The following is a 14,240-nucleotide window of genomic DNA, read 5'->3' on the forward strand; positions in this document are numbered from 1 at the left end:
GGGAAAGTGTGTCTAGGACCTAGGGAGGGGCACCCTGGGCGCCTGAATTGTGTGGCTCTATGTGGAGCTTTGCAGGGGGCGCGGACCGCGGCTCCGCCACCCGCCCTTGACCATCTCCACCGCCAGTCACGACTACATGAGAAACACTGCCGGCCGGTGTTTTTCTGAGACTTCACTTGCATGTACGTTTATACAGTTTGGGGTGTCTGAGGACCCGGACTGTGCACCGACGCTGGGCATGCTGCCCCCGCCCGCGTGGTCCAGCGCGTTAATCCAGAGCGCTTCGGGAGCCCAGGCGGCGCGGGGCCGGGTGGGGGCCGGGGCGCGCGCGGGCCGCGGGGCTCAGCTGTGCTGCTGTTCTCTCCGCAGGGACGGCGGCTCCCGGCTGGCGGCGGCGCGCCCCCGGGCTGTGAATGCGACTCGCCCCTCGGCCGCGCTCCCCGCCCGCCCGCCCGCCGGGACGTGGTAGGGGATGCCCAGCTCCACTGCGATGGCAGTTGGCGCGCTGTCCAGTTCCCTTCTGGTCACCTGCTGCCTGATGGTGGCTCTGTGCAGTCCGAGCATCCCGTTGGAGAAGCTGGCCCAGGCGCCGGAGCAACCGGGTCAGGAGAAGCGCGAGCACGCGTCTCGGGACGGCCCGGGGCGGGTGAGCGAGCTCGGGCGCCCCGCGAGGGACGAGGGCGGCAGCGGCCGGGACTGGAAGAGCAAGGGCGGCCGCGGGCTCACCGGCCGGGAGGCGTGGAGCAAGCAGAAGCAGGCCTGGGCCGCCCAGGGCGCGGGCGCCAAGGCTGGGGACCTGCAGGTCCGGCCCCGTGGGGATACCCCGCAGGAGGAGCCCCCGGCCGCCGCTGCCCAAGACGCGACCGGCCCGGCCCTCGCGCCCACCCCCGAGCCGCCGGAGGAGTACGCGTACCCGGACTACCGCGGCAAGGGCTGCGTGGATGAGAGCGGCTTCGTGTACGCCATCGGAGAGAAGTTCGCGCCGGGCCCCTCGGCCTGCCCGTGCCTGTGCACCGAGGAGGGGCCGCTGTGCGCGCAGCCTGAGTGCCCGCGCCTGCACCCGCGCTGCATCCACGTCGACACGAGCCAGTGCTGCCCGCAGTGCAAGGAGAGGAAGAACTACTGCGAGTTCCGGGGCAAGACCTACCAGACTCTGGAGGAGTTTGTGGTAAGAGGCGAGCGCCCGCCGGGCGACTTGGCACCTCCCAGGAGGGGGTGAAACCGCGCTGTGCACTATGTGCCCCCACTTTGAAAAAGAGGGCCTCTCTCGTTAGAGGTGGACGGCGCTGTGCTCGCGTCCCCTTAACACGACCTCTTTTTTCAGTGCGGAGGTACTTTTAAAGCAATGTGGCCCATCCACATTAATTCCTTTGGTCTTCGCTATAAAAGGGTTTCATTAGAATGAAGCCCGCGGCACTGAGAGGACCGACCCCGAACACTTTTTGGCTGTATTTTTAACATTAACTTACTGCTTCTAATTTAGAAGTGTTGCCGCTGAAATGCTCAACCTGTTTTCAAACACAGGGTAATTTACGGTGCCATTTGGGATATATTCTTCAGCTAATAGCTAATTAAGGGAGACTATTCATATAAATAAGCCATTTCCCTAGATTATATGTTGGAGTATCATGCAAATGTTCTAAAAATTAAAAGAAAAAGAAAAACGCTTGCTCTTTGGATGCCAAAACATAGTGGACTGCAAAAACAAGAAGTCCAGTTTATGGTTAAAAATGGTTTTATTTTAGATGAGTACTAGTAATAGTATTAATAGCACTGGCCGCCTTATATGCCTACTGTGTGTCAGGCTCCAGTCTGCGTTTTTCACGTGTGTTAATTTAGTTAAACCTCATACCTGCAATAAAGTAGATTATCTATTACCCCAGTTTATGGAGAAGAGGAAATTGAGACAGAGTATTTAAATAACGTGTTGAAGGCAATGCAGCTAGTAAAAAGCAGACTCGTGTCAAGCTAAGCAGTTCTACTCTACAGCGCATGCTTTTCCCCCTACACCCTACTGGAACCAAAGCCCAGCCCCACTGGGGCGCTGGCTTGGAGGGAGATGCTGCCCAGCACGCATGCGCTGGCCCCGGGTTTACTACAAACGCCCTCCCTCTCCACTGGCAGGCCTGGGAGAGACCTGCATGGCTGTTCCGCCGTTCCAAGCCACAAACGTAGGCTCAACCTCTGGCTTGCCTGGGCTTGCCCCATTGACTTGGCATGCCAGAGATTTCCTGAGTGACAGAGGGCATCCTGGGACCTATAGCCCCCAGAGCTGAACCGGGCAGGCAAGAATACTGCTGGAATCCCCCAGAACACAGCCTCTGAGATCTGCACATTCAGAATGTGGCCCCCCGTGTGACAGCATGTAATGAATTCCCAAGTGTTGTAGATATGTAAAGCCAGGAGGACAGATTTATCTCTATAGATAAGGTGCGAAGTAGGAAAGAACTTTGGGATTTAGAGTCAGGAAATGTGAGTTTCCATTCTGTCTTTGCCACTAACTAGTCGCAAGAGGGGAACAAAACACATCTCCCCTCTGGGTTTCTCTTTTGTCATCTGTAAGATAAGGGGCCAGCTATTCCTAAGGCTCATCTGAGCTCTAACAGCCTGCCGCCAGGGTCTTGCTCCAGGCGTACCTGCTTAACAAGGACAGTTCTTTGCTTCAGCCCTTTGGAGAAACAAAGATAACTTTGATGACAATTTCATATGAACCAGGCCCTAGCCATACAACAGAAGTAAGTCAGGAGCCCTGCCCTCAAAATGCTTCCTGTCTACTGGGGAGCCAGGCAGATCCCTCTCCAGATGTTTTGAATGCAACATGCAAGTGCTGAGGCCAAGGTGGCGGTGGGTCCTGGTGGAGGCCAGAGGAGGGACCTTCCGTGTTTGCCTGGGACAGGGCTGTAGTTGTGGGCCCAACCAAACAATTCTCCCGAGTGGTTTAGATTCATCAGAAAATCTAAGTGTTATAAGATCAAACATGTTGTTAATAACATTTATTGCTTGCACTGTATATAATTCCATAGCCATTTCTTAGAAGTGTCCCATGAAGTAGGCTGAGGAATTATTAGCACTTTGATCTACAAAGTCGAAACACAGCATAGAGTGGCCGTTCGTCTGCCTGAGATCATAGGTAGAAGGAAGAACTCCATCTTCTGTTTACTAATACATAGCTAAGTGCTGGATGCCATGAAGCTGCCTGTGCGTATGGGGGAGGGAGAGCTCTTATTTGATTCTTGTCTTCAAAAATTGGTCGTCAATAGGTGGAAGGTGTTTCAATCTCTAGAGATGAGAGATGATAGCAACAAAAGGGAGATAGGAAACATGACAGTCTTGGGAAGAATTAAAATACCAATAAACTTATTTGTAGAGTATTAAGTGTATCTTTCATCTTCAAGTGACACTTCATTCATTCTTAACTTTCATCCAGTCATTACCAGCTGCTAGGATGTACACATGCATGAATGTTGCCAAGTTGCTACATTGGCTCCTATGCCTGCTCCTATATTATGTACCATTGTATATATGGTGTTTGTTCATTTCTGTTAGTATGAGGAAAATTTCTAGGTATTTCCCTAATTTAGTGTGGCTTTGTGCAAGTCATTTAGTGTCTGCGTTTTTGTTTCCTTCACTGTACAAAAGAGGATGCAGTATTTTGTTGGGGGCGTTGGAAGGATGAACATAGAAGGATATAGGGTAAGCTGTGAGTCCGAGGGGTTTGTGGGTTGCAGTAACGGAGAATTGTGAGGTTGAGTGCCAGGGCACAACAGTTGTTCACATGCCTGCTCTGGGTATTCTAGGCTTCAGAGAGAAATCATTTGTAGCCTGTAGTTTGCATAGCAGGAAGTCTATGGAAAATGGAAAAGGAAAGCATTTTCTATCTGAAGTACTTGGCATTTCTCTGATGAGGATGTAATTCAGATGGAGGTTGTAGTACTATAGGGACATGCTTGGAGTGCTGTTTACCCTAGCAAGGAAGGAGGTGAAAGGGAGGCTGGCCTGGGCCTCTTTCCCTGGGAGGCACTCAGGCAATTAGACAGTCTGTCCTCTGCTTCCTGAGAGAGAGGAAATTACTGATGGAGGCTGGACGCTTATTGTGGGTGTCTGAGGTGAGAAGCAGCTAGAACTCCAGATCCTGCCTTGTGCCTGTGACATGCATTCGGCCCTGGCGAGAGCGTGGCTTCTCCCCGTCTTCCTGCATTTCTCTCTCTTTGGGACCTTGTCTGCTTGCTGCCTTCTCTGCCTGGTTTTCTCTGTACTTCAAACCCGTCTTTCCTTTCTCTCCATGCTCTTTGCCCCATTACAACTCCCATTCCTTACAGCCTTCTTAATCTCAGCCAGATGTCAGCAGAAAAACTCACTGCCTCAGTGAAATACCATTAAGTTTCTAATAATAATTAGAGTAATATCTTCCTTTCTTCATGGATTTTGCCATTTAATTTGTATATCCAAATAAAAACAGTTACTAGTAACATTTTCTTCACTGCCTCTCAAACATACCAAGTGTCTTGTTCTTCAGCTTATACCAGGTGGTGTCCAACTTTGAATAAGGAAGCCTGTCTATTGGTTTATATTTTTTATAAATGAATGGTATTTTCATGTGCTCTCTGCTTCCTAGGGTGTATTTGTTTTCTAGGGCTGCCATAACAAAGTGCCACAGACTGGGGGGCTTAAACAATAGAAATTTATTGTTACACAGCCCTGAAGGCTGGAAGTCTGAGATCAAGGTGTCGCAGGGCTGGTTTCTCCTGAGGCCTCTCTCCATGGCATGTAGATGGCTTTCTTCTCCCTGTGTCCTCACATGGTCTTCTCTCTGTGCGTGTCTGTGTCCTAACCTCCTCTTCTTATAAGGACACTAGTCACATTGGATCAGGGCCCAACCTAGTGACCTCATTTTAACTTAATCACCTCTTTAAAGGTGTCTCCAAGTACAGTCACTTTCTGAGGTCTTGGGGATTAGGACTTCAACATTTGGGGGGAAGGGGGACACACAATCCAGCCCACGACATAGGGTGTCGATCAGAGTTGACCTCATAGACATGGACCTAAGCAGATATAAGGAATTTGGTGGGGGGAGGGAGACATCAGCAAGTATGACTAGAAGAAAGAATTTATAAAGAAGGTACAGAATGATTGGTAATAAGCTAAATGCCTGATAACCATAATTAAGCAGCCCGCCTAGACCACTCTGAGTCTGCAACTATCCCATTCTGAGTACCACTTTAGGAATTATTGTACTACTTATGTCAATGGGTCCTTGTATCGTCCATAACTAACTGATGGCTATGAATGAGGGGCTCTATTGAGCAGTTTTAAATTCACCCCTGATGACTACCATACAGGCCAGCGGCAAATCGAATTCAAAATTCATTAATAAAAAACGGTTCCCTTTTGCGCAACAAAAGGAGCTATCCCCCTCATGGGAATCCTAATCCATGGGGGACTGTGAAGACAGAAATGGGGTCTGCGAGCTCGTTTCAGTGTTTTATAGAACCTAATGGAATTTATGTGACTTCCTGAGATAAGGCCATAAGGGATAACTAAAACTTCACATTTCTTTGCTTTTGGTTGGGATGATATCAGTTCAATGTGTCCACACTGGTTATCGTAGCTGATCAGGAGCTCTGATTGGCAATTGTGTGTCTTTGATGAGAAAGAGAACATGAATTATTAATAAGTGCTGCTCGCTAGACTGTCTTTCAAAGCCTGAGGACTGTTGTACTGGAGATAAACTAGAAGGGGTAGTTGCAGGTGAAATGATTTGGGACCACTGAGTTAAACCAAACCCTTTCCTACTGCTTCAGTATCTGACTAGTAATTAACCCTGTTGCAAAATCTCATTTCTAGAATTTTATTAATGAAAAGAAATCTTACATGAAATGTAAACTCAAAAGCTCCATCTAAATAGATTTCTATTGCAATTATGAGAAAGTGGCAGTAAAGAGAAGGACATGATTCTTCATATTTTTCAATTGAATGGTATTTATATTCTTTTGGCTGATGTTACTTAAAAACAAGATGTTTGATGTTACCATAAATAGTACTATTATTTACCTTTGGAAAGTAAAATGAATCAAGCTGTGTAAAGTTTACGTTCTTTTCTGTAAGTCAGTTTAATGCATGTGCTGTTGCTGCCTCTGGGTTTGTTTTGGTTCTGAGTAAGATTTTGCAAATTCTGGACTTCTTAGTTTCTGCCTTTCTGTCAAAAGCCATTTAAACAGTAACAATTAAAAAAACAAAACAAAAACAAACAAACAAAAAAACCAGTGGTCCACCAGGTGAGTGGCGGCAATAAAATATTTTGCCATCAAAAAAAAAAAAAAAGGTGAGTCCATATAGTTGCTCTGGACCTTGCAGATGTGTCCCTTACTCAGGTGGGGAAACACAACTTGAATGACTGCTTATTTACATGCTCCAGGCAATATTTGATTTGTAAATATGGGATAAACACATAAAAGTTTGGCCTTTTATAATGGGAAGAAGGGAACCAATATTTATCCAATGTCTCTATGTTTTATACTTTTTTTTGATAATTTCCACAACAGACTAATGAGTCAGTGGTAAAGGAGAGAAAATTAAGTTTCAAAGCAGTGAAGTAACTTGATCAAAGTCATGGAGCTAGTAAATGGTGGAGCCAGGAGTTGTGTCCTAGTCTGTTGGACTCTGAAACTAGTGTGCTTCCAGCTTCTGCCATCTGGCCTTCATGATCACGTGGTGTTGAAGTGGCACTGTACGTGGGGCAGAGAGAATCTCCGGTACATGGGGAAGGGAAAGCTTATACAGGCTTGGAGCACCTGGCCCACGTTTGTGTGCAGTAAATGCAGGATCAATTTGGTTAAGTGTTTTTTGTGTGGATTTATGTTATATTTGACTCAAGCCATCTAGGACAAAATCAATGAATCTGTGTCCTTCAAAGTGTGAAATCTTGAGTTATAATGAGAACAGAAGCATTTAGTTCCAGGAGCTCCCTGAGGGTAAGGGGGAAGGATTCCAGTGGGCAGTGGACAGAACACTAGATCTCAGGAGTGGGCAGGACCTCAGAGATTATCAAGCCCATGGGTGGCAGACTGGTGGCCTGAGAGCCAGATCCAGCCCAAGGAGGTGGTCTGTTTCGCTGACAGCATACAAGACATTTGTTTGACTAGTGCAGATATTTAACAAAGGAGAGGTTCGTGTAAATACCCAGATTGCCAATTTGTTGTGAAAACGGGATGATTCCCAGGAGGCAGCCATCTGCCAGAGCTGAGCGGGGCTGCCTCTTGAGAAGGGCATTTGCTCTTCAGCTGACCACGTCCCCACTCGGCAGGATTTACCTGTGGTCCGGTGGCCACGTGGCTTTGTAATGCCTGTCTGTTCACAGGTGGAGAAATTTCACCTCAGGAAACTGGTGCCCTATTCAAACAGCCAGCTGGTGTCAGAGGAGGCTTAGGAGCCCAGATCCCACGCTATCAAGTCTTGCCCCTTCTGTATGAGTGGAGAGTCAGCTTCTAGGAGCCGCTCTGTAGGGGGCACAGGTGGAAGCCACTTATCTAGACTGTTTTGTTATTGATGGTTTGTTTTTAAATAACAGAGGAATCCTGGGGCAGATTTCTAGGGAAAAGACAAGAGTTTGTCTCAAAGAGAACAACTGTGAGTTTGAGTAAAGGACATGGTTTTCCATCCAAGTCTACTTACCTTGTAGCCATCCTTCATGGTGGGGTTCTGACCACGTAGCTGGAAATCCTTCTTGCTGCTCATCTGTTCCAAGGCTGAGATCTTGCCAGCTGGATTTCACTTCTCGTTCTATTTCTGTCGGGCACTGGGGTGCGGCCAGGACATAGAGTGCTTTTCGAATCTGCAGAAAAGGATGATGTCAGGCATCTGCCTGTGGCCCTGTGAGTTCTCTCGGAAGCCCAAGGCCCATGGAAAACCATAGGGATGGAAAATTAAGATGCCATGTGGTTGTGCACATTTCTAGTTATGGCATAAATGATTCTGCTTTAAACATGATGAGACCACCCCTTGCCTGGCAAGATGGAAAACTGATAGCTTGAAAACCCACTGTTTACAAAACTCCTGAAACCCCAGATATCATATAAAACACATCTTCTTAAAAGCACAGCTGAAATGACAAAAAGTAAGGGAAATTAACCCCTGGAGGTGGAAGTTGGAATCCGGAGAGGAAAGTCAGCCTTGCAGTGGCGGCTGAGAGCATCTACTGATGCCTTTCTGCTCATGCCAGAATGAGGCATGTGACAAGTCAGGGCCCCAAGTACAGAGAATCACATAAGCATCATACAGCCAGACTCCCTAAAAGAGTCTGTCCTGCAAAGGACAGTGCAGACAAACTCCCCTGAATGGGCCTCCACACTGTGCAGAGCTGAAAGGTTTTCTCTGAATAGCTGCTGACTCTAGTACATGCACCCTTATGGGCAGGAGCCCATACTCATGCTTCCCTGAGTGGTCCGAAAAGTCCAAGTGGAATATTACTGTTTAAAGGGGGCCCAGGGTGGCGGTGCCTAAGGGCTCTGACAGAAGCAAATGCATTCAGGAGGAATGCACCCCCCACTGAGGCCACAAAGAATTCCTACAAATAGCATTCTAAGGAATGTGAGAATAAAAATTAAGCACAAGAAGAAAGAGCATCGTAAGAAAGACTCAGCTGAGACCAAAGCATTGGAATCAGACCTAGATGTTGGGATATAAATGAGAATATTTAATATACATAAAGAAATAAATTCTGGAATACAATGTGTGGGTAAACAACACAAATGTACCCAAAATACTAGTTAGCTTTGAAAAAGAGTCAGATAGAACTTGTATAAATGAATGATATAATAATTGGAATTAATATTCAATGAGAGGGTTTAACAGTAGATTAGATACAAATTACGAGATAATTTAGTGAACCAACAGATAGATCTGAAGAACTTACCCAGAATGAAACACAGACACACAGATTACAACATAGGAAGGAGATGTTTTGATACCTGGAGGACAGAGAGAGAAGATCTAATGTACATCACGTTAGAATTCTGAAAGAGATAGTAGAGAATATGGGGAACGTGAAGAGATAGTGTCTGAGACTTTCTAGTTGAAAGATCCTTATTTTCTGATTCAGAAATCCCAATTAATCTAAAGAAAGATAAATAAAAATATATCCACACCTAGCCATATCATAGTGAGACTGCAGAACACCAAAGGCAGGAGAAAGATTTTAAGAGCAACCAGAGAGAAAAGACTTTACCTACAAAATAACAGTAATTAGGCTGACTGCTGATGTCTTGTCAACAGTAGAAAACTTGAAATGGTAGAACATCTTTCAAGAACAAAGAGAAAATAACTGTTAATCTGATTTATGTTTCCAGAAAAACTGTCTTTCAGGAATGAGCCCAAAGTTATTTTCAAACAAAAATACAAAATGTACCACAACAAAACCTTTACTAAAAGAACTTCAAAGTGGAGTCTAAAAGATGAAATTCAGGAAGAAGGACCATGATCCTAGAAGCAGTCATAGAGTCAAGGAGGAATGGAAGGAAACCTATTGTTCACCAAACTATAGACCAGTGGTTCTTAACTGGGGGCATGTTGCCCCCATAGGGGACATTTGGCAGTATGTAGAGACAGTTTTGGTTGTCATAACTGGGGGTGGAGTGGAGGGATGTTACTGGCGTCCAGTGGGTAGAGGTCAGACATGCTGCAGAAATCCTACAAGGTATAGAACAGCCCCGACAACCAATGTCAGGGGTGCTGGGGTTGAGAGCCCCGGCTGTAGACTAACTAAGCGGCTCTCCAGGGTGTGATGCTAACTGGAGGTGGAGCTCATGTTTCTGTGCCTTGGAGGGGTTGGTGTGTCTTGCGCTGAATTTTCAGTTGAGAACTTTATCCTTAAACAAACAGGAATTGCCATCCAATATAACTTTTAAATGTTCTTGGGAAAAAGTTGTTCCTGGGAGCCAGCTCATCTTTAGGCCAAATGATGAAATAGGTGAACATTTTCAAAGGCCCCTCCTGCTGTCCAGGGCTTCCGATCACTACACCACCAAGCTCCAACGGCCATGGATGCTTGTTCCTGCCCTTCCTGTGATAAAATTCAGACCATTTCAGAATGTTCTGCCCTTCCTGCGTGGCCCTCCATTCCCTGTGCTCACTAGACAGCTCAGAAATAAACAGTAACGTCAGCTCTACCAAACAGATTGGCCCGTCTGTGTTATTTTCCTCACAGGTTGACATGCTGTGCTAATTCATATTTCCTTTGTCCAGTTTTAAAAACAATTTCTTTTTTATATTTTACTTTCAACTTCCATGTGCTTTTTGAAAAAATATCTCAGTATTTTTGTTTTAGGAGGCTTGAAAAAAAATACAAAATTAGCTTCCAGTAAGCCACTACTTGTATTTATTAATTTCTGTTAGGGGTCAGGAGCTATAGCTCCACTCCTCATCACATTCCTGCATGGTTGACAGTTATGTTCTGGGGACACAGGGCCCTTAGCCAGGGACAGCCTGTCATGGTGGCATCTTCATCCCTCCCCACAGTGCAGGGGGTCCAGGTGGCCAGGGTGCCCGCAGTCCCTTCTCACGTGGAGCAAGGCTGCCTGAGCACCTTTGCTTTGACCCACTAGTAGTTTCGCCATGTCACACATGCAGAAATGTCAGGGATGGGCAGGTTGGAAAAGAAGGAATTCTGATAAGGCTGCTGCCTTTCCCTGGCGGGTGAGACGGCCTGAGGGATCAACTGTGCTCTGATGTGGGCCTCTCAGCTCAGGTCACCTCCTGCTGATAGTGAAGTTCACCTCTGGCTCCCCATTGCCCTCCAAGAAGCCAAGGAAATGAGCTTGTCTTGCTCCTGGGTGACAGCAAGGGGTGACTGACAATTTAACGGTCAGCTCTCAGGGACCACGCCGCCCATGTGTCTGAGCGCAGAGATGGATCCCTTTCTTGTGAGTGAGCCCTGCAGTGTCTTCTCCACTGGAGCTTAAAGCTCCACGGAAGGGACTTCCTTAACTGGAGAAACGGCTGGCAGCATCCTACTGTAATTTCAGAATGCTTTGGAAGAGGCTCAGCTTCAACGAGAGGTGCAAGGACAAAGGTGTGAGCCGTCAGTGCCTGTGGATCTGAGCTCCGCTGGGGCCCAGCATTTTCCAGGTAATTGGCAGCTGATGCACGCTGAAGGGAGCTTTAACAAGAGGTCAGACTCTGGCCTCAGATGGCGTCCAGACAGGAGTCCACGTGGCCACTTTATAGTTGGGGAGTGTGAGCCCTGTTCCTGCAGCCTAGCCAGCTTTGGGCAAAGGAAACTGACACACCGCTTTGGTCATCCTATTACTCTCTGCTGAAGATGAGCCTTATTACTGCCATCTCTAATGAAGAATGCCAAAAGGGAGCAGTGTGGCTTTGTTTTCTTCCAGTGTGTGTGTGTGTGTGTCTCTGTGTGTGTGCATGTGTATGCATGATGAAGAGGTATGCATATTTGTTTCAATGCATTAAGGTTTTTCCATGTTTGTCACAGTCCCCACTATTCCCTAAGTTCACCACCTTGTTTTTTTTATTTGACAGTGTTGACGCAAATAATCCATAACCAATCTATAAATCAAAATTGGGGTGAGTTTATTATGAGCCAACTTTTGAGGACCATATAGCCCAGGAGAGTCCTTTCACATAGAAATGGAGCACTCCAAAGAAGTGGGGTGTACAAAGTGTTTATATATCATCAAAGAGCATGTATCACATATGATTGCAATATCCCTTTTACAATAGCCATGACATTGACCTGTTGGCATGGCAATTGATGGACACAATGGGTATCAGGTCTGCTGTCTCCATGGGCTGTTGTCTCGAGTTGGGTGGTCACAGGATGAGTGCAGCAATCCAATCCTAGCCCAGGGAGAAATGCTTATCCTTAAGGAAATGCCAAGGTGGGGGAAGTTGCATTTATATCTTAAGGGCATTGCTCTTGTCTTTGGGACATGTTAATTGCTTAAAGCAGATATACAATGAATGAACAGAGGCTACAGGCCTCTTCTGGAGAAAAAAACAATGTCAGGCCGAATTAGTTTTACACCAAATGGCTTCCTCATATGCTCCAATATATCCTATTGCTTGCCATTTATTTATCAACAGGTCCCTGAAAGAATTTAAATTTGTGATCCCTGAGAGAACCAATTGTCATGTCACACCCTCACACCCATTTTTTAAAAGCCTAGTTTTTGGAAGACATTTGATTTCAGCCATTTGTATATTAAGTGAAAACTAAGCTCTTTGTTTCTTTCTCCCCAGGATAACATATCTTTAATCCTTTAATTAATCGTCTTGTTTTTTTAAGAAGAGGAATTTGGCTTTAACAAAAATTTTCAGAGGGCCTTCTTTCCCCCTAGTCTGCCCCAGGTAGGTGGTCATGCCCGGTGGGCATCACATCCTTTCTACTAAGGGTTTAATTTAGGAATCTGTGAATGAGCAAAGTATCTATTAAAGTAATTCCAGCAAAATCTCAATGTCACCTAGGCTCCCAAGGTGGGAGGAGAGGCCCCTCCTTATTTTGGGCCAAGTGACCACGGTGGAGCCCTGAGTCAGGCTGCCCATGGCCCTGTGGTCACACAGTTCTTCGCCGGCTCCTCCTGTCTCTGTGTGCTGTTCTGTTTGCAGCAGGCCAGGGTGTGGAGGTCTGGGGCCAGCTCACCATGGGCAGCCATCTGCCTCCACTGCAGAAATGGCAGTGAGGGTGGTGTCTTAGTCAGCTTGGGCTGCTATAACAAAATTCTAAGACTGGGTGACTTAAAAACCAGAAATTTATTATCTCACAGTTCTGGAGGCTAGAATTCTGAGATCAAGGTGCCAGCATTGTTGAGTTCTACTGACAGTCCTCTTCCTGGCTTTCAGATGGCCACCTTCTTATGTTCTCACATGGTGGAGAGAAAGCAGAGAGTGGTCTCCAATCTCTTCTTCTTCTTGTAAGGGCACTAATCTCATCATGAAGGCCCTACTTTCATGACCTCATCTGACCCTAATCACCTCCCAAAGGCCCCACCTCCAAATACCATCACATTAGGGATTAGGGCTTCAACAGATAAATTTTGGGGAGACACAAACATTCAGTCTGTAACAGGGGGCCAGCAAACTTTTTGCTGCATCCATTCTGACTGTGTAATCTGTCAGGTTGGTGCACTTCCAGAACGTTCACCAGATCTGAATCTTTAGCCCAGAACAAGCAGTCTTCCTCATTCTCCTTTTAGGTATTCAGCTGTTTGCTACCAAGTGAAATACGCCGTGTAAACACTGCCAGCATTTTTTCCACTCATAAGAAAGTTCCTGCATGATCTACGTGAACCTGAGGGAATTATTCACAGGAGAGTTTGAAAGACATTATTAGACAGAGGATCTTGTCTCAAGCTAAACTATAAAGAAGGAAAAGCTGTTCTTTGATGCCTGAGAAGAAAGCTGGGTTGCCTTGGGTTGTCAGACTGTTGTACTGCTAATCTGTTGTGTGTAGGTGGAGTGTTTTCTTCTTCAAACTTAAAGCTGACAGCTTCTGGGGACGGTTCTTAATTAAGTCCCTTTGTGTGCAAATCCTTTCTCTGACAGAGAGTAGAAAGACAAAGAGAACAAAAGAAAATCTTTTCTAAAGGGCTCAGGAAGCAGAGGCTTTCTGTTGTTCCTCGGCCAGCAGCTTGTGTTGGAGGCTGGAAGGTGGCTGTGGATCCAGTTCATTTCACTTTGGAGCTGCTCTCTCCCGTGGAAGAGGATGGAGGGACACGTAGCATCTGGAGTTTTCCGTACTGGCCCTGACTGAAGACGAAGGCTGGTGGGGCAGGTGCCTCCAATTGTCGTGCAGGGCCCTGCTGCTTTTCAGTTGGGAGGCAGAGCTTTGCAATGCCTTGGGCTAGTTTGTTAAGACAGTTCCAGGTAAGGAATCTGAAGTAGGGTTGGGGAAAGATTTATTTCAAGGTGACTGTTAGAAAAAAAGCCACGACCTGCATAGCATCTTCCAAGCGTCTTGCAGGTAGTCAGGAGATGCTGTTTAAAGTAGACAGGGCAGCCCGGGACATGTTCATGAAGATTGTGTGTGAGTGGCTGCTGCCCTGACTTGCTGTGTAGGTTCATGGCAATTCACCAGACGTGTTGGGTGCGTTTTCACTCCCTGAAAAAGCAGAGTTGAAAGGCATCACTCATGTGTCCAGCCCCAACTAACACAGCTCCAGGTTGTCAGAAGCTAATAAGACCTGGGGGTTTAAAGAGAGAAGTTTGTGATTTCCCTCTACGTGCATCAT

The 14,240-nt window shown here is 46.6% G+C and overlaps 1 protein-coding gene across 2 annotated transcripts in view; it reads left to right on the forward strand.

The window, feature by feature from the left end:
* Nucleotides 1–371: 371 nt before the first annotated feature.
* VWC2 (von Willebrand factor C domain containing 2) overlaps nucleotides 372–14,240 on the forward strand; it is a 128,387-nt gene continuing 114,518 nt past the window's right edge. For both annotated transcript variants that reach the window (XR_015552447.1, XM_014793649.2), the window contains exon 1: nucleotides 372–1,168. Coding sequence is in view for 1 of the 2 variants with exons in the window: in XM_014793649.2 (XP_014649135.1) it covers nucleotides 473–1,168 (696 nt within the window). In the remaining variant the exon portion in view is untranslated. The remainder of the gene's footprint in view (nucleotides 1,169–14,240) is intronic.

This window comes from Ceratotherium simum, chromosome 1 (genome assembly GCF_057802395.1).
Source record: "Ceratotherium simum simum isolate JZ-2026a chromosome 1, ASM5780239v1, whole genome shotgun sequence".
NCBI lineage: Eukaryota > Metazoa > Chordata > Mammalia > Perissodactyla > Rhinocerotidae > Ceratotherium > Ceratotherium simum.